We start from the raw sequence: 24,422 nt of genomic DNA on the forward strand, positions 1-24,422 counted from the left end.
CAATACCTCTCCATCCTTCATATTTCAGTTCAAGCCTTACATCCTTGCAAGACTTTCCCAACTCCCTCAGCAGAGCAAGTTGTCTCCCCTGAATTTGGGCAACGGCAGTTTTCAGTACCTCTTTCTCCCTCTCTGGCCTGTGATCTGCTCAGAGGCTGCTTCTCTCTGGGTCAGCCCCACAGCCCTGGCACACAGTTTAGGCACTAAAATAAGGATGACAGAACAAACCTAGGGGCTGACACTAATGAGGGGGAAAATACTGGCAGGTGGCAAGCATCACTCCTAGGGAAAAAATTTTTTTACTTGTTAAAAAAATTTACTATAAAAATTAATTTGAAATGATTCAACAATAACAATAATAAAAATGGCTACGATTTATTTAGAGCTTCTATTTACCAGACTATGCTAAGCACTTAACATACATTATCTTATTTATCATAACAACAATCCTATGAAGTAGGGAATATTATCCTCATTTTTCAGATGATGAAACCGAGGCTTACGGGTAGAAGAGAACTCAGCCCAGGTCACAGAGCTCACGAGTGGTGACGCTGGGCTTTAAGCCCAGGTCTGCCTGCCGTGCCCCACAGTCACCTCTGAGTCCCTTAAACAACCCTGCTTCAGGGCCGCATGCGCACTGCTCTGCCGAGTTGTAGAGGAACACCTAAGGGGAGTTCTCCAAAACAGGGAGGCATTACGACGCAGACCACAAAGTGTCACACGGTGGCAGGACAGCTGGGATTTGATGCACAGGCTGGATTTTCTCTAATTTAAAGATAGCAGGTGTCATTTTACTCAGGCTACTTTCTCAGCAACAGCAAGTGTATTTCACTTGGGATTAACATTGGCACAGGAGGTTCTAAAAAACTAAACTGTGACTTCATTACTTGAGAGAGACTTTTAAATGAATGATTCCAGGTTTCACTATTGTCTCTTGAAGTGTGAGGCTGGAAGAGGACATCTGATGCACACATGATGCACAAATACCAAGAAAAAGGTCGTACTTCAAACACTGCCTAAAAATTTCCATGTGCAGCTCAGCATTTCATAGCGGAAGTACGTTCTCCCTCCTCCATAAATCCTCACACCGTCATGGGAATTTCCCCAATACCAGAAGTTTTCATTTTTTTCTTTATTGTATTTTCTGTGATGACTAATAGCCACAGGGTTCACGTTATTCGCCGAACATGGCAAGCCCCATGAAAACAGGAGGCAAAAGCTATCCCTTGTCTACATTCTTAGGAGGACTCCTCTTTGGTCTGCCCAAGTCTCACCTCTCTGGCCGCTGGCCGTGGCGAGGCCTGAGAGCCGGCCTGCATGAGTTGGCTTGGGGTCCCAGGAGGGGACTCGAAGCACACACTCCTGCGTGGGCAGGGAAGGCCACCTCCTTGGCCCCTCTACGTACAGCCAGCGTCTTCAAACCTGTCCGTGCCGCCCCCTCAAGGCACCCACTTGAACGCATGTGCCTCGTACCCCTTTCCACAAGCCTTTCAAACACCAGCAGTCTCTTTCTAACTTGTGTGCTCATCTTGCTTAGATGCATCAACTCAGCAGGTCCCTAAAAATGTCACTGGAAATGCTGCTGTCCTGTCTAATTGCTTTTTCTTGTGGCTATATGCTATTGAATGCGAACTGGATTATTCAACCCTGTAAAAAGCATTCTGCTGTTTATGACATTACACAAAGAAGCCTGTACTGGTTCCTCTCATACTGTATAACAAGGCCAGTGGTTATACCACATCCTTGGTTACGCTGCAAGGAATGAGAACAAAGGTCTCTGAAACCCCGAGGCTGGCACTTTCCTAAAGCATTTGGTTCAGGTTTAAAACACAGCACTCAAGAGCTCTTCCACAGAAAAGCATTTCTCCCTGTTGACATTATTCCAGAAAGGTTTTAGAGAAGGCACTTGACTTGAATCTGCTGTCTCTTGTTACTTTCACAGGCTTTTGAGATCATTTTAGAAGTCTCAATGACAGGACTAAGAGAACTGTTTTAGAAAGAAGCCAGGCGGCTTTGCAAATAGCAGCTCAGTCAGAGCAGGACTGGGAGGCACGGTGTCTGGAATGTTAGCCTCCCACACAACGTGGGGTAGAGCAGCCACAGAGCTGGATCCGCTCACAGCCTGGCGGCCGTCGGCAGGAGCGGCAGAGGAGGAACCAGTACTGGGGAAAGAAGGACAGGTGCCTCTTAGTCATTCAGTTATTGTCGTTGTGCCACCTTTGTTGGGCTTTCTCTTGAGTACTCCGTCACAACAAACATGCAGTTGGGATAACAAGTGCTTTGGGGATTTGGTAGGACCAAATTTCATCCTTATATTATTCCAATAAATAAAGCAAATATTATTATTCCAATAAACAAATATTTGTTTATTAAATACTATTCCAAATTTTATTGCAATAAATAAAACAAGGCTTTTCAAAAAGTACCATTCCCCCCACACATGTGCATGTTCTTGTCCAGAGTGCCATACTCTTAGATGAGTATTCTGGCTATTCTGGACTCCAAAAGGTGAGAGCCACAGGCAGGAGGAGCAAATCACGCCACTCACCTTCCTGACATGCTATTTTCCTTGAGAGAGTGTTCCAGTACAGGACCCGAGAGCTATGGTCACGTCTTCTTATCTCTAGCCAGCACACATACAATGCTTCTCTCTCTTCCCTACCCGAAAACAACACTTGCTTGCAAAAGTCCTGACTCACCTGTCCCCATTCTCATCCTGCACTGCAGTGAGATGGCGCTGGACAGCCAGTAGCATCTTCACATCTCCTGTCACCGCGTAGTCGAAAAGGGCATTGGCGTGCCGCTTGGCAAGCTGCATAGCCTTCTCTAGAAACAGGTTATCTGCAAGGCAATGACTGCATCAGTTGAGTTTTTTATACCTGTTCTACAGGTATGGCATGCCTGACGCCAAAACTATCAGCATCAGTGTTCTGATATCTCGACACACATTATTTTAGTTGAAAATGCCCTTTTTGGTGCTTCTGGATTGTGTTCATTAGAAAAACCACAACTGGACATTGGTTCACTGACAAACATAGAAGCTGATTTGGAAAATCTGTCTATGGCTTGTTAGTGGGAAAGGAGTTCCCAAATGCCTCTTATTTTAAGGGGAACAATCAGTTGCCAAATAATACTGATTGGATTTTGTCATAATTATACATAATCAATCTTTTGGTGAGATAACCCTTTATTGGAGTCTTGAACAACTCTCTCATTAGGCAAAGTGTCAAAAAAACCAGTCTCTGCCACAGAGAGACAGACTCTCCATGAACACTGGTATTTTTGTATCGCATCCTGAATAACCTTCAGAAAGTGAAATTGCTGCCTACGGGCCCAATGTTGTGCGTGGTCTGTATTTACATGGCCCCTTGGCTAAGCAGGGTTTGTACATTTTTAAAGGAGTATAAAAAAAAAACGAATATGCGATAGAGACCATATGTGGCCACCAAGTCTAAATATCTACTAACTTTCCCTTTACAGAAAAAGTCTTCCGAGTACAACCTAGGATGACCTAGACCCATGACACACACGCTAATGAGTACTGGGACAAAATACACACGAAAGAGCACGGTCCCTCCTCATCCTAATCCTTCAAAGGTGGCATCAGGATAAGAGGAAAAGCTCTTATTTTCAGGCAAAGTTCCACCTCAGTATGACAGTTAGGCTATAATCTAGAGACAGAGACTGTTAAAGTTACGGAAACTGTTCTCAATTATCTGTGGTAGAAATGGGTTAGCTTCTCTTACTACTCCCTAAAACTGCGAGATGATGATTAGAGAAAGCATATGTGAATTTCCTTTTATTTTCAAAGATGACATGGGAAAACGGAAATCCCAGTGTGAATAAAATGACCTGACACATGCTTCCAAAGGCATATGGACTCTGAAGAGCACACCGAACGAGATATTGATATACTGTCTTTAACAGGAAGTAAACCTGCTTCTGGCAGCAGCTTCTGCACCGAGAAGCGACCGTGCCCTCGCCCAGCAGCACAGCGTGACTGTCTGTGCGCTCCCTCACCCTGACAGCAGGAGCGCCCTTCCTCTGCTCCCGCTGGGGGCGCTGGAGCAATGGCATCAGCCCCGCCGCCAGACTCCTTTCGTGCTGTGGTCTCAGTTCCTTTCCCAGAGAGATTTACAGCCTCTCTGTCATCACTTGCGTCACAACCTTCAGGGTCATTTTTACACGAGGTGTCTATGGTTCCTGAGATAAAAGCAAAAACATCAGCTTTTTGTCAGGAAAATCTATTAATTAAGTTATAATTCACTGTTTCAATGAAGCTGAGAGAAAGGCAGGAGGCAAGTTTGCTGCAAAGGGCAAAGGAAAACAATAATGTGAAATTCCTTTTAAAATGGTCATACCGTAAGTAATATGTTTTGCAGCTATTTTAAACTCTCATTCCTAGAAAACATTTTTTTTTATTTGAGATATAATTGACTCATAAGACAATATTAGTTTCAGGTGTACAGTATAATGATTTGATATTTATATATATTGTGAAATGATCACCAACAAGTCTAGTTAACATCCGTCATCATACATAGTTAGAAAAAAATTTTTTTTCTTGTGATGAGAACTTTTAAGATCTTAAAAAACATTTTTTTTACACTTCTAAAAACTTACATATTATTCTGCTTATTTGTAAAAGAGAAAAATGAAGTAAAGCTCTTCTGTGAATTGAAGGGAAGTGGAATTTTCAAAGTTCTTGAAAGCAGAACGGTTATTTTTTGCCTCGTGCTAATTCACCATGCAAGTGGTAAAGAGGTGATCTCCACGCAGTCTCTAGGGCGGGAGCTGTCCAGTGCATCATTTCTGATGCTCGTTCAGGCCCACTGTGTTCTCCGACAGGACCTGTGAATGCACCTAGGCTCACGGGCAGACCTGGTTCAACTCCTGCGTCTGCCTCCGACAGACATGTCCCTTCAGTGAGTGAATGAACCTTTCTGAACCTCAGTGTCTTCTGCCTGTAAAATGGAAATGCTAATATTCTCCTTACAGAGCAATCATGAAGATGACAATGAAAACCTGTGAAAGCGGGGCTGGCCCGGTGGTGCAGCGGTTAACTGCGCACATTCCGCTTCTGTGGCCCAGGGTTTGCCAGTTCAGATCCTGGGTGTGGACGTGACACCGCTTGGCACGCCATGCTGTGGTAGGCATCCCACATATAAAGTAGAGGAAGATGGGCACAGATGTGAGCTCAGGGCCAGTCTCCCTCAGCAAAAAGAGGAGGATTGGCGGCAGATGTTAGCTCAGGGCTAATCTTCCTCAAAAAAACAAAAAAAACAAAAACAAAATCTGTAAAAGTGCCTGACATGACACAGGCAGGCACTCCATGGGCAGGCTAGAATGGACATGAAGCATAAACATGGACACATGTGACAACTGCTAATTAGGGGACACACTGGATGGGAAAAGGCCATCCCTGTAAATCTCAAAATGTCTTCAAAAGTGTAGTATTTAAGAAAAAAGAGAGAGAATAGGTAAGTTTGGTGACTTGTTCCTGTTCGAATGGTCAGGTCTCTTTACATCCCTTTTTAATGTTCCGTTCTTCCCTGTTCAGGCCACTTACAAAGTAAATATATAAATATAAACATGACATCAGGAATAGAATTTATACTCTCCATAGGAGAGAGTAATTTTTTGGAAAAGTCTCTTCTTAATTTATTTGCATTCATCAATTTTTTTCCAAGGTGATAAATGTTGTGACAAGTAATGATAAAAAAAGAAACTTTGGGCATTAATCATTTTGTTCCTCCTTCAGGATTAAAAAAACCCCCAAAACAAAAGTCTTACTCACCATGCTTCATCCCAGCATTGGATTTCGCAGCTCCAGGGTGGAAGGTAATGCCACCATACGTAGGGAATCCATAGTGCGGAAAGCCGTACCCTGAAAGGGCAAGTCGAACAAAGGGGCCTCAGGGGGCCGCTCTCACGAGGCCGGAGCCCCTCGGGGTCCTCCTCCTCGTGGGTGAGCACAGGCTTTCGAGTTGGAGGGTGGTGTGCCCAACACACGCTTCTGCTGAGAGCTGGTAAGACACACGTGGGGGTCCTGGGGGGACAGAAGTGCCCTCGGGCACAGTTTCCATTCTGGCAGCTGGGGCGGGGCCCGGCTCGGCCGCACAGGAAGCTCATCCTGCACGGAACGGGGAGGCTAACGGAGAGCGGTCACTGCCCAAACTCAGACTTGCTGACACAGAAGAGCGTAAAATACCCTCTGGAGGGAAAACGGAACCAAACAAAACACAGAAAAATGTACTGACTCCTCAACAGAAACACGGCCACCACTGTTCATTCGCACGTGCTTCTGGTGGAGGCGTAAACTGGTGACACTTTGGGGAAGCAGCAGGCATTAGATGTCACACTCTCTGACACAGTGATTTTACTTCAAAGAATATAATTTACAAAAATAATCTGGAATAAAAGAAAAGCAATGTGGACAGAGGAGTTGAGGACAGCATTTTAGGTAAAAACAAGTAAATTATACTGTGGTTTACTCACCTGATGAAATCTTATGAATCATTAAAATGATGCTTAAAAAACTATGCTCATGTAAAGTTTATATTACCTTGGGGAAATGCTTATGATAATTCATTAGGGAAAAGCAGCACATATGACTCTATGTGCAGTCACGAACCAAGGATAATAAACAGCTAACAGAAGTAAACGGATTAAAATACTGTACATAATGGGGACCACAGCTGTACTTGGGAAATGTATAAACATACACTATCCTGTATGCACAGAAAAATGAGAAGCAGGCAGGCTTTCACGTATTTTAAAATTTTCTACAATGTAGTACGTATAATATGAAGTCTTTTCAATGATTTCAAAGAATACCAAGACAACTATGCCAAAAAAGAAAAACAAAGAGGGAATATATCAAAATGTTAATAGAAGTATTCTTTGGATAACTGGCCTTGGGCAACTTTTTTCTTGTTACAGTTTTTGGTATTATTTACATATTGTAAAATGAACATGCGTTTCTTTGAAAAAAATTACACTGTTGGAAATTTTCATCAATTTAATCTATGATACTCAATAATGTCACGGCCACTCAACCCACAGATAAGCTGGTCAATCTGGGAAAAGAAAATTCTACCCGCTCCACTGTGGAAAAGCTTTAGAAAGAACAGACTCGACTCGTACCTGGACCTGTGCTTCCAGCACCCCCTCCTCCACCACCACCGCCAAACATGCCACCACCTCCAGCGCCGGCCCCACTGCCGCCGCCGAAACTATCCGAGAAATTGGGCATGAGCTTCTGCCGCTTCCTCTGCACTTCCTCTTTATCTGTATTTAAAGGAAGAGAAACCAGAGGAGAAAAGACTGATTCAGTTCCACCACCAGCCACAGAAAGAATATTGATTCTAATGGTATTTTTAAACATCTTAAAGGGAAACAGAAAGCCCCCAAGGAGGAAGGGGTGCAAAATTTCAAGAAGCATCATATTTATTCCAATGGCTATGAAGACCAAGACCAGCCTCGGGGAGACCACAGAACAGTCCACACCCAGATCCTCTCTGCAGCAGTTTCTCAAGTTCCCACTGTCACTCAAGCCCGCGAGGGTCCAGAGTGGCCAGCAAAGATGAAGATACTGAGGAGAACGAGTAAGAAAAACACTGGGCACTTTCACTTGATCATACAAAACAACTAGTACCAGCCAGCAAACGTTTATTATGCATTTACTGTGAGCTCAGTGCTGGGGATGAAGAGAAGCATGGCATCATGTCTGTGCTGTCAAGACCCTCCAATATAATTCTAAGGTTGGGTGAAAGACTTGGAGAGAGGGCACTACAGTTCAAGGAAGGACTTCTAGAAGTCCCTTTGGAATGGAAAATTCAGGAAAGGCTTCCCAGGATCAACTTTCTATCAGGAGAGGGCACAAGGAGGATGTTCTGGGAAGGGGTATAGACGGAAACTAATGAAGGAAAGAACGTGCACCATGCGCTTATGAAAACAGCAGCGGATCAGTTCAGCTGACGGGAAAGTTTAGTATGAAGAATTCTTGAGAAACGGGGCGATTCGGGCCACCATGTAGAGCACCAGATTGTGAACCGAAGGGACTCAACCTCCAGGCAGGAGAGCCACTGAATGTTTCTGAACTGGGCAACGTGTCCACGGTGGTATGTTAGGAAGCTTCACCTGTCAGTGGTGTGTAGGACAGAATAAAGAGTCAAAGTGAGAGGCAGAGACAGTGCAGACACAAGGTGGTTGCACTGTTCCTCAGTGGTCACCATGGTCATAACAATGGGTGGACCCAGAAATCCAGAAAGAGGGCTCTGCAGCTGCTGGTGACTGAGGGGACACGGGAGGCAGAGGTCTAAGCCCACCGCCTCACCGCGGCGCAGAGATGCCCTCAGGACTGTGGACGGCCCTGGCGTGGGCACCAGCTAGGCTTTCTCATTCCTCACGGGGTTGTCTGTTTTTCTCTTGCTTCTCACGATCTGTGCTTCTGCCCATCCTGAGTTCTGTCACTGCCTTTGTGGGCTATTATTGCGCTCTTATTTCTTCTTTCTGTTTCCCTTTCTTTCTCTTCTCTGACTTTCCTATCATATATTTTTTCCCCCTTCTCTTTTAGGCTGAAGGAGTGAAGGAAGTTTTTTTGTTTAAATTAAACAGTCAATGTGGCATTCTCCTTTACAATCGCAGCCAGATACTGAACAACTGTCCTATTTCTCATTCTTCAATGTCAGTTTTGGTCACTGTTTATGTTCAGAAAGATCTTCACTGATTTCTAGTTCTGTGGTTCTTTCAGTCACCCCGGGGCTGGAGAGAGCGCTGTTGTTTACTGATTATCTTGTGATCATCTGAGTGCAGCTGAAAGACGGAGCAGGGGAAAGTAGGGTAGCAAAGCTCACTCAAAAATAATCGTTTAAAAACTGATCACGTCCAGACTTGTTGGGAAGAAAAAAGCCAACATGGGTCAACTTCGAAGAAAACGTGTTTCCACTAGAAAGGGGTGACCGCAAAGTGGAGAAACCTTAACAATTTCCTTATCAAAGGTTTTGGGCAGACTTATAAAATTTCTCCCTCATCAGGTATACCAACACTAACTAACAGTCATATTTATTACTCATCCTATAAAATGTTGATCTCGCATGGAATATTAGTTCATTAGAAATATGAAACACAAGAGGGAAGCAGACAACTTATCGTCAGAAATAAATGTCATCTATTGACACACTTTCTAGCAGAGACATCATTTAGCATTTGCTATGTCCTCCTTTTGACTTACAAAACAGAGGCATTCACCACTTATATTTCACTGTAAAATGGGAATTTTTAAGAGTCAATTTAAAAAATATTAGCTATCCTACAGCCATTAAGATTTCAATGAAAAAACTGATACAGAAAATTCCACAAGCTTTTTAATAAAAGAACCTGCAGTCTGAATTTCCATGGAATTGAATGAACATGGAGATTTTCACACTGGGTTCATTCATCCTCGGGGTCTGCCTTTGACAGTGGCACCACAGGCACCACCTAAGTGGCCACTCGATACAAGTTTTCTTTTTACGGAAGAGGAAACTGAAGCTATGATGATTAAGGTCAGGCAGAATGAAGGTCAGAGCCGAAGTCCAGAGAGCTTTCCACTATATTAAGCCGTCACTCTTTGGGAAACACTCCAAAATATCTTTGCTCCCTTTAATAATCGATGATTTAAGATAATGGTTTAGTTCACAAATGTAGATAAACTTTTGGCTTTTACCCCCTCTGCTGTGCATGCTCCTCAAAAGTCCGTCATTCTCCCTTTTCGGGTTCTAGTTTGCCAGTAAAGGTGCATGCATTTATCCTGACAATACCTTTCATAATTTAAAGATTATGATTCTGTTTCTTCCTAATTGCCATCTTTTCAGACTGAAAGGCATTATGGTCTCTCTTTGCTTTTGTACAGTGGCTCCTCCAACTGTCTTCTTCCCTTGCCAATCACCCCTCTCGTGATTATTTTAACTGCCTCCCTTGGACCCAAACAGCTCTCCATGAAGTTTTTATGAGGTACAATGTCAGTGGCCACCGAGGATACAGAGTTCAGGCCTGGATGATTCTGTACGAGAGGAATATGCTTTTCTTTGTCTAATGTCCTATTTGAAGGCACCCCCTAAATTACTAGCCTTTTGGATAAGGATGGCAAGGATGGTCAATCAATAAGTCAACTCTCAGATATTTAATGAGCCTCTACTATGTGACATATACTGTTCTAGATGCTGGAGATGTAGCAACGAACACGACAGACCTAAAGAATATTCTTCCTTCTGGAGGCAGAAAGAAGACAACAGACACATAAATTACTAGATAAGACAACTTTACATACTGATAAAATAATGAATATAAAATTAGGCAATGAGACAGCGAGTGACTGCAGAAGCTGGGGGCAGTGGAAGGTGTGTTCAACGACTTCTGAGAAATACACACAATGATCCTCTGTGTTGTGCAGTTTGGATTTATTTTTATATACTTATTCTTACATTAAGAGTCACGACCAGTCACATGTCTGGTGTGATTATTTCTCCTTGTGACTAGTTTATTTTGGGATTATAAAATCCAGAAGGTTTTATAGACTAAGCTAATTTGTTATCTTTAATAAAACAGTTCTAATCTCACAATGAGTCTATCACAATACATGCTGGCCATTTTCTCTACAGAGCTCAACTGCTCTGTCTTATTTTTCCAGATGGTTCTTCTTGCATTGTTTGTACTGCATGGAGCTTTACCAATGACAGCGTGGAAAGTACGTGCTTGAAGCATACAGGTGGGGTTTTGAACTTTCAGGAGACCTCATCTCTAACCCTAGCATCAGACAGCTCCTACTATGACAGGGTAGCAATGAAAGTAACAGTCTGACCAGACACATGCTGTGCCCTGCTCTTCTGATCTGCACATCCCACCATGAAAGGTAAACAGGCAACCTAGAAACCAAGCTCAGCTCTTAATGTTTCTAGGCTCATACATGTGTAGGTAATCAGGTTTTCCTTTTTTTTATAAGATTCTCTGTGTTAGAAAAATTAACACTATTTTGAAGACATATTTTAAGAGGAGAAATCTATTTTTTTTCCCTCAGAAAGTCCAAAACATTTTGCCATATTTCTCTTTTTTGTCTGCTTTTAAAGAAGGGTGTTTAATCCAACAGGGATTTTCAAACGTTATGCAAACTGAAGACTTCGGGCAGTTCCAGGGTTGGGGAGGGAAGAGAGAGGAGAGAGCTTGTGGGGAGGCCACGGCAGGGCTCTCCTCCTCCATTTCAACCAGACTCTGTCAGGTCCATGTGCTGGGATTGGTGTGACACTTCCTGCGGAGAAACCAGAAGGCTCCTCTGCTGACGATGCTTTCAAACCACGGGGAACAGAATGCACTATGAGCCTGAGCGTCAGCGGAGAGGTCACAACCTCAGAAAAGAAACAAGAACTCACAGAACCATCTTCTAAACGCTCCTGCCGCAGCACGAATTCTAGGAAAAGAAAGCCCTCTTCAAAGGTCCCCCATCACACGCTGCCATCACAGGATCCAGCGCCCACGTGGGTCGTGCTGCAGCACCTCTGTGGTTTCTAACCTCAGCCAGGACCTGGGTGCTGGTGACCGTCACTGTACTGACTCCCTCTCCAGTCTCACTTCCCTCTAATCCAGGGCTTTCTAATTTTGTTTGTACCAAGGCCCCTTTTGCAGTCTGATGAAGTCTATGGATCTCTTCTTAGAATCATAGTTTTCAACATGTAAAATACAAAATAGGATTGAATAGGGGCCGGTGCTGTAGCCGAGTGGTTAAGTTTGTGCACTCTGCTTTGGCAACCCAGGGTTTTGCCGGTTCCGATCCTTGGTGTGGACATGGCACCACTCATCAGGCCACGCTGAGGCGGGGCCCCACATGCCACAACTAGAAGGACCTATAACTAGAATATACAATTACGTACTGGGGTGCTTTGGGGAGAAGAAAAAAAATAAGATTAAAAAAAATAGGATTGCAAAACAAGCTAATTATATTAAAGTATATCTCTATGCTTGAGGGTCAGTGTTCTCCAGGTTAAGAAACATCTTTGAACAATCATCCAGTTTGGGGGTCTGTTCCACTCATTCTGAGAGGCTTCTCAATGCTGATTCCCCACCCCGCCCTCTCTGGAGTTCCAGACCTGCCTTCCAACGGGTCTGTTAGGAATTTGCCACAGGAACATAAAAGGCAACATGTTTTAAACTGAGCTCCCCCTTTGCCCACCCAAATCTACTTTTGCTCCCTTAATTCTTTCACAAGCTCAACCATATTACAACCTTTCTAGGCTGGGATTCCAAGAACCATCTATGACTCCTGAATTTCTCCCTCGCCTCCTACCTCAACCAGCATCTGGGTCCTCTCGATGTGAGCATGCACTGCCTCTTGAAGCCACCGTCTCTTTCCAATCCTTGCACTATTACTTTCCTCACCTCACCCTTTCTCACTTGGATCCTTGCATTACTCTTCTGACTCACTGTCTGCTGCCCAGACAGTCTCCTCAGTGTCTGTATCAAGAAGTCAGAGCCATCATTCCAAATCCAAACAGGCCTGGTCGTTCCCCGTCCAGAATCAACGCAGAATTCCTTAGCTGCCCATCACAGAGCCTGGCCTGCCTTTCTTACCTGCCCGGGGCCTTCACTAGTCCATCTCAGTGCTCACAATGCCCATTTTTCTCTGAATAAACACTCATTGTTTCAGCTCCCCAAGTTCCCTAAGCCTGGGAAACCCTTTCCTCCTCTGTTTCACGCTCAACTACTGAAATATACCCCAGATTTTAAGGATCTTGAAGAAGCCTTCTTCTTGTAGCTTCTTTAGAATCTCTTCCCTCAGCATAAACTCACATTTGTTTATGAATGCTTTACTTTGGGAACCTACCAAATTCATAAATTTGCACTGTAACTATTTAAGGAGACTGTCCTCTCCCCTTCTCGGTGTGCCTTTTGTGAGGAAAAGAAGGGTACTTTATCCAGTTTTGCAGCTCTGCACTGCACGGCGGCTGAGGCTTCTGCCCAGCTGCCTGAGGCCAGCGACAAAGGGGCTGACCCTCCTCCACAGCAGCCTCATCTCTTTATCCCAACTGCCTGAACGCCAAGTTACTCAATAAACGACAGTCTCAAATTCAAAGACAAATTCTCAAATGTCGAAATCTCATAGAAGCTTGGTAGAAATAACATTCTTTTAAAAGGCTGGATTTACTTCTTGTATTCTTGTTTTACTTATATGACCCCAAAATAGTATATTACTTATCTCTTTCCTAAAAATAAGTATCATGGACCCAGGGGCCAGTCACCAGGAAGCCATTCAAAGGAGGCAGCTAACTGATCTTTTCTAACCGGCTCGTCCTCTCACTGGAACAGGAACTAGAACGTAAACAACTGAGTTACCTTTGATTTCAGGATAGTAGAGAAAAGGTTTTGGTTCACTGGTTTCCAAGTCAGATTTCCTCCGAAGCTGGACGAACACGGAGGCCGGTTTTGTAATGTTGACATCTTTATACTTCGGAGTCTTGAAGACAATGGCAAACTGTGGGGCACAAAGGTTTAGATGTTGGCACAGGCTGCACTTTTTTCCAGCAGTACTACTCAAACACATTCTTTAGGCCCAATGTTCAGACACAGAGTACTAAAAAATACAGCACCCTAGAGAAAGTTATAAACTCAGAAGTCCATACCCATCATTTTTATCAAACTGATGCTGTGAAATTGAAATGCAACACTATGCCAACATATGGCAAATCTTTATTATTTCATTTGTCTAATATTTCAAATGTCTTCCAGCTGTAAATAATCATACGAATAAAACACATTGCATACACTTCCTTCTCCTCTTCCAAATCGACCTTAAAAGCCTCCAAGATTATTTACAGCAACATCAGGAAGACAGGATGTGGAGAGAGAGAGATGAGGAAGCGGGCACCACAGTCAGCCGGCAGGTGAGCCGATGAGGAGAGGAGACTAAACTCTGCAAGGGAGACAGCACACAGGGGCAGTGCAATCAGAGGTAAGGATGGCCAAGGCTCCAGGCCCATACAGGGCATTCGGTAACCCCTCCAGGACAGCCTCCTCATTACTTTCTGATGGTCCCAAGAATAGTGAGGTATTTTTATATTTCTTAGTTTCATTGTTTGACTATGTAATATATTCACAGGGATCAAGACTTTGTAAAATATAAAGGTATACAATGGCACACCTTGAAAATTCTCCTTCCCACTCCTGTCCCCCATCCAGACAATTCCTACTGAGTGCCTGCCCCGCAGAGGTAAACACAGAGAAGTCATTCATTCCTTTTCTATTCTTCTAGAGTTTCTTTATGCATATGCAAACATGAACACAGAATCTTTTTAATATACACTTTGTTTTATATCTCTCTTTTAAAGAATTTTAATGTTGTATCTGTGAGATCTTTCCATATTAGTCCACAGAGTACTCATTCTTTTTAATAACTGCATAATATTCCATCACACAGATATGCCATGATTTATTTAACCAGTTACTTACTGACGGACATTTGGATCATTTCCAATTTTTTTTGTGAAAATAGCATTCCTCACTCAGAGTAATCATTAAGATGGGGACTCAGTATTTTCATCTCAGTTATACATTCAGCTGTCACTGGGAAATCTTGATTTATCATGATGACATCAGCCTCAACCAGAAGACTCCCGCTTTCAAGACTTTTCATTAGAATACCCTTTTAACAGATCTCACCATAATTACTCTGGTAGAACACTATGGACTGACTGTCTTCCCCTAAAATTCACATGCTGAAGCCCTAACCCCCAGGGTGGCTGCACCTGGAGACACGGCCATTGCAGAAATTACTGAGGTTAAATGAAGTCATAAGCGTAGGACCATGATCAGATAGGATTAGTGTTCTTATCGGAAGAAAGCTCCCTCTCTCTCTGCCACGTGAAGACACAGGAAGGCGGCGGCTGTCTACAAGCCAGGAAGACAGCTCTCACCAGAAATCGACCCTGTCTGTCAGACCTCGATCTGGGCCTTCCAGCCTCCAGAATTGTAAGAAAATAAGTTTCTGCTGTTGGCTCCACCCAGTCTGTGGTACGTTGTTGTGGTGGCCTGAGCAGACTGATACACACACTTAAAACATTTCCAGCCAAGGGTCTGAGGGCCCCTGCCTTAAGGTTAGGTGATCAGATACTCCACTGAAACGTCTTGCAAGGTCTCAGAGTCAACGGCCTAAGAGAGGCTTGCCCAGAATTCTATGGTAGGGAACTTTTCTGGAAGAAATGCAAGAGTCTTAAAAATAGTACTCTTTTATAATGTTCAATAAATACTTATGATTTTGCCTTTTTCATATATGGAAACTAAGTACTGAATTTCAGCAAGGCAGAGAATGTAAAATCATCATCATCATCCACTTACTTGTCTATGAACGTCTGTAGGGGAAAAATCTCCAAATCCTTCCCAGATTCCACCATTTTCTTCCTCTTCATAAAATCGGATCTGGATGTCATCTGCAAACAGCCACATTCAGGTGTGTAATTTCACATGGTGTAATAATATTTACAAACATGCTGAAAAAATAAAGCTGGTTCGAAATTCTACCTACTATGAACTTAAACTTTTTTGAGAGTAATTAAAGTGAAACAGACTTTTGAATCATTTAAAATTCTACTACTGAATTTTTATTAGTTACCACAGTAATGGGCCCCAAGTTTTATTGAGGATGACAGAATGCTAATTTTACCTATTCAATCTGAGTTTTCTCTTAATCAGTCTTTGACCTTTCCACTTCTCCATCCCTAAACCAATTAATTCCTGAGAAATATGAAGAGCGAGGAGTATCAGTCTCAAAGGTGAGTCAACTCAATATAGATTTACATACTACTACTCACCTTGTATAAAGTTCACGGTACAGCGGACGTGTTCTAAGTGATTTGTGTGTGTGTGTGTGTGTGTGTGTGTGTGTGTGTGTATGTCTGTGATGCAGATGTGCTATTAATATCTTCATTTTTCAGAAGAGAAACTTGAGTCCAGAGAGGTTAGATAGTCTATCCACGGCTGAGCAGCTGGTAAATAGAGAAGCCAGGATTTGAACACACTATAGTTTCAGACTCCAGGCTGTTAAACTTTCTACTATACTGCCTCGCTGTGATACTTATTAGTCTAGATTGAGAAACTATTAATATTATGTTGGTCAAGTCCCTTCAGATTAAATTAGAATGCCTAAATTCACACTTCAGTGATGGATTCTAATTCTGCAGAAATATGACAATGTAACTCAGGTTGGCATCTCCCTGGCTTCACCTCCCATTTCACAGGAAGGACTACACTACTGATTTACAAAAACCGGAAGTTTATATTTCCATTTAAGTAGAATTTCAGAAATATTAGGGTTGGATAAAATACCTCATTATCTCCTGGTCCATTCCTTTGCCTTCAGGTAGGACTACCCTGGACCTGGTTCTTGGGATCCTTTAAACCAGGTGCAAGACTTCTCTTAACAAGCCATTCCAATGTAATTATAATGAGTAAGAATCACATTTACAAATAAAGGGCCTCAGATTGTGTCTACACATAATATGCACACCCAGGAATCTGGAAATGCATATCACTTGGACAGAGAGGCTGAAAAGAAGCTGACACCAGGACATGCAGAGAAAGTGTGAACTTCTTTTGGGTGAAGATATATACTTTTAAAATTTGAGCCTATCTTTTCTGACTTTCTACCTCAGAGGACTTAGCCTCACATGAAAATTTTTTTTTAAGCCATGGTTATTTTATTTAGGGGCTATATTTCCAGTTATGCATCTGCTTACTTTGAAAATGCTCATCACTTTGTAGTACGTAGATCTTTACTCACTATACTTTCTGTTATTTTATTTTAAAAAGGAGTGAAGATTGAGAAAATAACACAACCCCCTCCAGCTTCTGCTAATTTATCAATCTCGTACTACCCCTAACAAGAGAGAAATGCTAGAACCTTTTCTGAAAGTGAAATTACGAGAGAAACACACTCTGAGCATTTCCCTATAGCCCTTATTCTCTTTTTCTTAACTGACATCAGAGTGTAGTGTGAAAGTGCACGGAGAGGCTCTCTCAGTGTTGCAACAAAGCACCGTAAGAGTAACATGAGACATTCTATGCTACGTAAAACATTACTGTGTGTGTGTGTGTGTGTGCATGTCAAGCTTCAGCTATTACTCATTTATTTTAAGTTCAGATAGGAAAGTTTAAAACAGAAAAACACCGAAATGTCACTGATTACAATTATCACTATTTTCTTATTTCCCTTTACTTCTGCCGAAAATTTTAAAATGAATTTGTTGGGCTAAAAAAAAATAACACAGACAACTTCAATTTGGAGGAGATCAATGTGTAAACATTTTCAAGGAGTTCTATGGCAGGAGAGAGAGATTACCGGGTCCACTGCCGAAGCGGCTCACAGACACACTCAGAACCACTTCATCTCCTGAGGTCAGAGCCCGTGTTTACCTTTCTGAACCTTGTCACAGAGAAGATAAATCTCTTCCCCTCCAGTCACGCATCCAGCTGTCCTGTCCATCCTGACAATCTTCAAGTTGGAGGCATTGGGGGCTTCTGTCCACAGGAGAAAAACAACAAACATCATGGTTTATCCTCAGCTCCACAAGCCATTCTCCTAGGAGGGACCCTACCCTTAGCACACATCAACCAAAAGAAAGTATAAGTAGATGCGTTCACTCGTATTGCTTTAACAAGGACAGAAATAAAAGAAAACTGCCTTCTGAAGCTCTCTGAGCACTTCTTGGGCCTGGGTCATTTAACATCACCAAAGGAGAGGAGGTCGAAAGGAGCAGGATTTGCTTCTCCCGCTAGCACAGTAGAAGAGATTAATACAGAAAGAGAAAGAGCATTTCTGATGTTTCAGGAAGTACCAAGCCAATGGATTTGTGGGATTTCAATTAGGTCAAGTCTTTGACCCCCAATTTATTCCCAGGATACTGATATACTATTTACAAGAGTCCTAGAAATTTAGGAAAAGCAAAATTTTCTTAAACTATTTATTAACTTTTATTTTACAGAAAAGAAAAATGGAGATGTTGTATTTCTTTTCCCCAAACTAAATTAGAATTCTGTGCGGTTAGGGAGCAAAAGTTTCATGTGGTAATAGTATGAAGCTTCCTTTTTTTGTTGCTCCAGCAGCTGCATTTTAAGGTGATCTTTGGTATACGAGTCTACATCATTTTATAACTCTTTCGCTTCCCTTCAAACTTGTTTAAATTAGAGAAATCAGTTAGTTGTTGTACTTGGAGCATGGCGTGTTCTAGTCAGAGAAAGCTCTATAAACTTCCAATGAGCCTAAATATTGCCCTTGCAGGCTTTTTGGGAATATCTGTTTAACAAATTCCTTGCATACGAAACAAGAAATCTACATGATAAGTGCTGAAGACCATTGTAAAATTCTTCTAAAAAATTCTATGAACCATAGAGTGAAATAGAATTTTGAAGCCACATATCTATACTGCTCACTTCTTTCTTGATAAAGTTCCTATCTTGATAAAGCTATAACATGCGAGAACGAAGATGGATAAGAATAACAGTTGTCTTTTATTAACTTCTCTTCAGAGCCTCAAATTAAAAAATTGAGAAACTTTTCCCATCTAAGAGTACCAACAATATATCCTCATAGCAAGGAATTAAAAAATAAGAGGCCATTTGGTGTTGCATGTCACAGACTAACACACCCATCTGAGGAAGGAGGGCGACATCTACTGAGCGCGTCACTACGTTTCGTTTCACTTTGAACGAGGCACCGACTTTTTCAGCTAGATTTTAGTATTCCCCTTTTCTAAGTATCACTGTGAGGCTCCAAGTGATTAAGTTATCTGCCCCAGGACTCGGAGCTAGCAAGCAACTGCCAGGGCAGGGCTGGAAGTCTGCTCTTGACATGTTCCCGAGCTGCCTCCTGTTAGAAGTGAAGCACTCACTGCTGTCGTAGATGGCGTCCGACACCACGGGTTCCAGGCGCCGTGTGAAGCTGCCGGTGCTGTCCGGAAGAAACGCCGTGAACATGAGTCGCACCACGCTGAGGTCCATCTCCTTCGTCTGCTGAAGAGCTGCCTGGTGGATGACCTCCTTTTCCCGATCTAGGGCCAGAGACAGCCAGAGTGTCCACGCCCAGGGAAAGAGCAGAGCGCGAACATTTTACATAGGATGCTTTTATAAGGCCCAAATAAAGAACATAAATTTAAAATAAAAATCTGTTTTTTTCTTTTGAAATTCTTCATATTGCTAATAACATTTAAAAAATTGTCTCACTATGTCATTCAAAATTAAAGGCATCAGTAGAAGATCTGTGTTTTCTCCGGAGGATAGTAAAGTGTCCTCCATGTATCAAACTGCCTCTGTCCTTTCCTATCTTCTCCCGACCTCTCCCTTTTCTCCACACAAGAAGAGTTCAAGGACAAAGGATGTGACAGACGGAATGCAATCAGCCCATGTATCAGCTGTACTGAGAAATGGGAAACTTAAGTATTCCGAGAGCTCTCTGAGCGCAGGGACTGTGCTCAGCCCACAGGGCCTAGTGCAGTGCCTGGCAGACAGCAGGAACTCAGAAAACACTTTCGGAGGAACTGAATAATTCAGCTGCATTTGGCTCCTTCCTTCCCTCCTGATGGATATAGTCATATTTAACTTATAATACCATAAGAGGTGATAATTCCAGTGACAAGCACTGTAAAAGAACTACAGAGGAAGTGATATGGGATTTCAAAGGAGCGAAGAAAACAGAGGCTTTGAAGCAGAAGACATATTTGCTCTAAATCTTGAAGGGATGGTAGAACTTGAACTTATGAAGAGAGTGAATAAGGGCATTCCAGAAAGAGAGAACGGCCAGGATAGCAAGAGCGTGCCAAGGCGAGGCAGTGAGAAACCACGGGGCTTCTGTGGAGTAGCTCTGTTTGACATGAAGGGATGTAGTGGGAAACAGAGTGGAAAATGCAGACTGGCGCCAGCTCTTAGGAAGCCTAAAATGCCGGCTTCCAGGATTTGGACCTTGTAGGCAATGGGGCAGCACTGATAGTGGTGAGGTATACAGACTTTAGTAAGATCCATCTGGCCATAGGCTGTAAACTGCAGTACAAGTGGGGAGGGACAGAGACAGAGCAATGACGACGGAGTGAGGAGTGGAGCACCACAGAGAGCACAGAACAGCTGGACCACAAACCGGTGGGAGAGAGGAGTCAAAGATGATGTGAAGGTTTTGAGTCTGGATATCAGAAGATGGAGCATGTTTACTGGAAAACTGATGATTGGTTTTGGATCACCTGAGCAGGAGAACAATGACAGGATGGCCAGACTAAAGGACAACGTAGAAAAGCAGAAATGGCGCACGTGGTGGGGCAAGGACTAGGGTTGAAAGAAATAATATGAGTAAAGGCAGTAAAACATAAAATTATAGCATTTCTATGATAAAGAGAACAGTTTATAATGTGCCCGAAGAGCCCAAAGAAAGATTCCTTATGATAAGGTGAGCTGGGGGTGGGGCGGTAGCATAGCAGAGGAGGTGTTCTTTGAACTAGGTTTTGAATTATGAATTGGTCTTGACAGGTTGATAAGCCAAGGGTGGGGTGCTTTCAGCAGAAGACACATACAAAGGTAAGAATATGCATCAACGTTCAGGCGGCAGTGATGGGGAGAGGTGGGTGCAGGGTGGGACTGGAGACGACGCTGGAAAGGTGGCTGGGACCAGACTGTGAGGGCCTTGTCCGCCAGTCCATGGAGACAGAGATTTTATTCTAGAAGTAGCAGGAGGCCATCAGTTTTCTGAGCAGGGAAAGGGTTGGAGTAGCCTGGGGTATAGACGGGAGAAGGAGAAACCCAGGGCATACAGATGAGCATGTGGTCTACACACAAGAAAAGGAGAGACTGAGCTCTCAAAGGATCGCGGCTGGGAGAGGGACACTCACCCGTGAGCTGCCGGTCTCCTCCGCCTTCTGCCTGCAAATAACGAAGATCAGGATGCACCAAAATTTCGGGGTTATAGCCCCTGACACAGGCCTCTGTCATTCGGGCTTCCAGTGTTTCAAATACTTTTTTCTTTGTCACATGAAGTATACCCAGGTTTGCAAAACTGGAGGAAAATAACAGCAACAACAACCACCAAAAGTTAGGCAGTCAATACTGGAGAGTCTGGCTTCAGGTTAGCAAAGTGAATTTAGATAAAATACAGAAGTCCTCAATCGCTAGGGACTCCCCTATAATCAAACACACGACTATTTCTGCTGTGAAACATATAAACAGACTTACCAAATGGAATAATAAAGACCATAATCAGCTGCATATCAGGTCAGACTGATTTTTGGGTTTTGCCACCAAATGAGTCTGTGAGAAAAATCTTCTGTTCTTCAGAGCTTATTAGACTTTCAAATTAAGATTAAGAAAATAAGGTATATATGTAAACATATCTTAAAATAAGGAAGTTTTACCTAAACACATTTTAAAGTATTTTCTAGGAGAGCTGCATGAAAAGAATTTTTAAGTCCTAAAATATTACTAAATTTTTAAATTTAGTAATATTTTAGAAATATTTAGAATTTTTAGAAAAATTTAGAATTTTTTAAAGTTTTTTGAAGGAGGAGGAATACTACATTTAGAAGGATTTTTCTCTTTTTTTGCTTTTGGATCATCCGTGGGTTTCTGGATGGGTCTACCTGGAATCCCATCTCCTCCTGGGTTATGTATAAGGTTGGAATGATTTATTAGCACTAGAATGTCATCTAATTCCCCAGGTGCTGGGGCCTGAAGGGACACCTGCAGCCAGGGGCGGAGTACCAGTTATCTTGTGAAGGCTACAGACCTACAGAACAAAATATATTAACAAGCTAACTAAAGCAATTGAAGGGATTTTTAAGAAAATATATAAAATGCTCCAGTCATTCATTTTTAAAATAAAGTATATGAAACAAATAAGTATATTCAACAAATGTAATACAACAGACAAACAAAAAAGCACTTTACCAAGGAGGCCCATCCATCCAACAGATATTCACTCAGCTCCTTCTGAGTGCCAGGCAGCGTCCTGGGTGCTCAGGTCAGCAGGGAGGGAGGCCCTACTAGACAGTGCACATGCTAATGCAACCACAGATGAAACAAACAAGCAAACGGTACAGCATGACTGAGAAGCAGTAAGCGTTACCAAGAAAAGGAAAGTAGGAATAGGGACTAGGAAAGGCAGTAGTGGAAGGCATGGCACTTTAACATAGGGAGAGGACAGAAAGGGCCTCACTGAAAAGACGACGCCTGAGAAAAGAGCTGGAGAAGTGAGGGGGCGTGGCTATCTGGAAGAAGAGCATAGAAGGCAGAGGAAGAACAAGTGTGAAGAGCCTGCAGGAGGACCATGCCTGCTGCCTTCAAACGACAACAAGGGCAAAAGGCCAAGGCAGCTGGAAGAAAATGAACGGCGGGCAGCAGGAAGCGAGGAGTGCAAAGAGGTAAACGGGGTCTAGGTCTTTAAAGCCTTGCAAGCTGTTTAAAGGGCTTTTCTTTTCCTCTGGCTTTTACTCAGAAAGAAAAAAAAATATCAGTAGAGGAAAGATAGAAATCTTACGAAAACTGGATTGAATGAAACAAAGAATAAGATAACTTGGGAAGACCAGCTAAACTAGGGAAAGAAAATGTAAGAGGTGAGGGTAGAATGAGACAGAGGCTCACAGACAAAATGTGAGACGTGTCCAGACAGTGACAGGACGAGCAGGGCAGCTGAGGCCCACAGAGAAGGAAGCACACCAGCAGAATACACGCTCCTCGAGGGCAGAGACCTCCAGGGCCTGGAACAGCACTTGACACACAGGTGTCTGATAAATGGTGGGACAAATGAATGCATGAATAAATTAATACAGCACAGAAAAATACGCACCACGACATACTCACATGCATGGAGGCATGGGCCCTTTTTCAGAAAGAACACCTCCACCTTTTGGCCTTTTAGGCCTTACTCCTATACAGAAGATCCACAACTACAGGAAAATGAGGATATCTTCTAGCTAACGGCAATGACAAAGATCTGTGTAGCGCTTTACATGCTACCATCCAAAAAATGCAATTCATGGATATTATTTAATTTAATCACTGTGAAAAAGGCATCATCCTTATTATTCACTATGTGGATAGTGGATTTGCTCTGGTGATAAATGAAACAATACAGAAGTCAGTCTTCTGCTTCAGGTAATGATGGAGTAACAGAGACCGACTGAACCTCTTACCGTAAACAGTAAAAAACATGAAAAATGGTTTTCAGACACTGGACAACAGGCAGCATAGGATAGTGATCCTTAAGAAAAGGGAAATGAACAAGGTGAATCCTACAGATATGCTGCCTTAATGCCTAGAGTGTCCAGGCTGCAGCACAGGAAAGGGGACCCCAAACAGGGCCTGGAGATTTCCCTGAGTTGAGGAGACAGAAGAGGCCAAGGAGGCTGGAATTTACAAGCAGGATGTCAGAGATGAAAGACCCACACAGAGAGAGACTCAGAGAGGTACAGGGGCTCTGCCTAGAGTGCTCAGCTGAGTACTATCAGAGCATGCGTATAAGCAAATGACCCAAGGCGGGGAGAAGAACCACCAGAAAGGAGCAGGCAAAACGATTCTCGGAGCACACCCAGGCCTGGAACAGCTCAAGAAATCCTGTCATACACGGACCGTGAGGATGAACACTCGGAAAGGCACTGCCTTAGTCACGGTGACAAATTAACCCTAGACCAGAGGCTGCTCTGATCTCCCTAACGAAGTGTAAAAGTAAGTCTAGAGAGGATCAAACTGTTCCCAAATTTAACTTCATCCCAATGCTCAAAAATGTTTAAAGGGATACCAAGAAAAAATCCAGCATGCAATAATCCAAAATTCAAAATGTCTGTCATTCAATCAAAAATTACCAGGCATGCAAAGAAGTAGGAAAATACAACACATAATAAGAATAAAAATAAATCAATAGAAACAGACGCAGAAACGAGACACAACACAGAATTTGTAGACAAGTACATTGAATAGCTACTATATTCCACATGGTCAAAAAGGTAGAAAGCATTAGTACATTAAGGAGAGATAAGGAAGATATAAAAAAGACACCAAACAAACCTATAGAGATGAAAACTACAATGTCTGAGAAGAAAAAATACACCACCTATGGGAGCCGGCCCCATGGCCGAGTGGTTAAAGCTCACGCGCTCTGCTTCGGTGGCCCAGGGTTTCGCTAGTTCGGATCCTGGGTGCAGACATGGCACCACTCATAAGGCCATGCTGAGGCAGCATCCTACATGCCACAACCAGAAGGACCTACAGCTAAAATATGCAACTATGTACTGGGGGGATTTGGGGAGAAAAAGCAGGAAAAAAAAGATCAGCAACAGTTGTAGCTCAGGTGCCAATCTTTAAGGAAAAAAATACACTATATGGGACTAAGAACATATTTGACACAACAGACAAAAAGATTAGTGAACTTG

The 24,422-nt window shown here is 42.9% G+C and overlaps 1 protein-coding gene across 2 annotated transcripts in view; it reads right to left on the bottom strand.

Moving 5' to 3' along the window:
• The window catches only part of NFKB1 (nuclear factor kappa B subunit 1), a 113,610-nt gene that overhangs the window by 15,492 nt on the left and 73,696 nt on the right, over window positions 1–24,422 (bottom strand). For both annotated transcript variants that reach the window (XM_070614147.1, XM_070614146.1), the window contains exons 7-15: window positions 20,892–21,055; window positions 18,912–19,070; window positions 17,437–17,541; window positions 15,364–15,455; window positions 13,366–13,504; window positions 7,147–7,290; window positions 5,798–5,887; window positions 4,021–4,203; window positions 2,700–2,841 (exon numbers count right to left, since the gene is read on the bottom strand). In XM_070614147.1, coding sequence (XP_070470248.1) covers window positions 2,700–2,841; window positions 4,021–4,203; window positions 5,798–5,887; window positions 7,147–7,290; window positions 13,366–13,504; window positions 15,364–15,455; window positions 17,437–17,541; window positions 18,912–19,070; window positions 20,892–21,055 — 1,218 coding nt within the window. The remainder of the gene's footprint in view (window positions 1–2,699; window positions 2,842–4,020; window positions 4,204–5,797; window positions 5,888–7,146; window positions 7,291–13,365; window positions 13,505–15,363; window positions 15,456–17,436; window positions 17,542–18,911; window positions 19,071–20,891; window positions 21,056–24,422) is intronic.

Source organism: Equus przewalskii, chromosome 3 (genome assembly GCF_037783145.1).
Source record: "Equus przewalskii isolate Varuska chromosome 3, EquPr2, whole genome shotgun sequence".
NCBI lineage: Eukaryota > Metazoa > Chordata > Mammalia > Perissodactyla > Equidae > Equus > Equus przewalskii.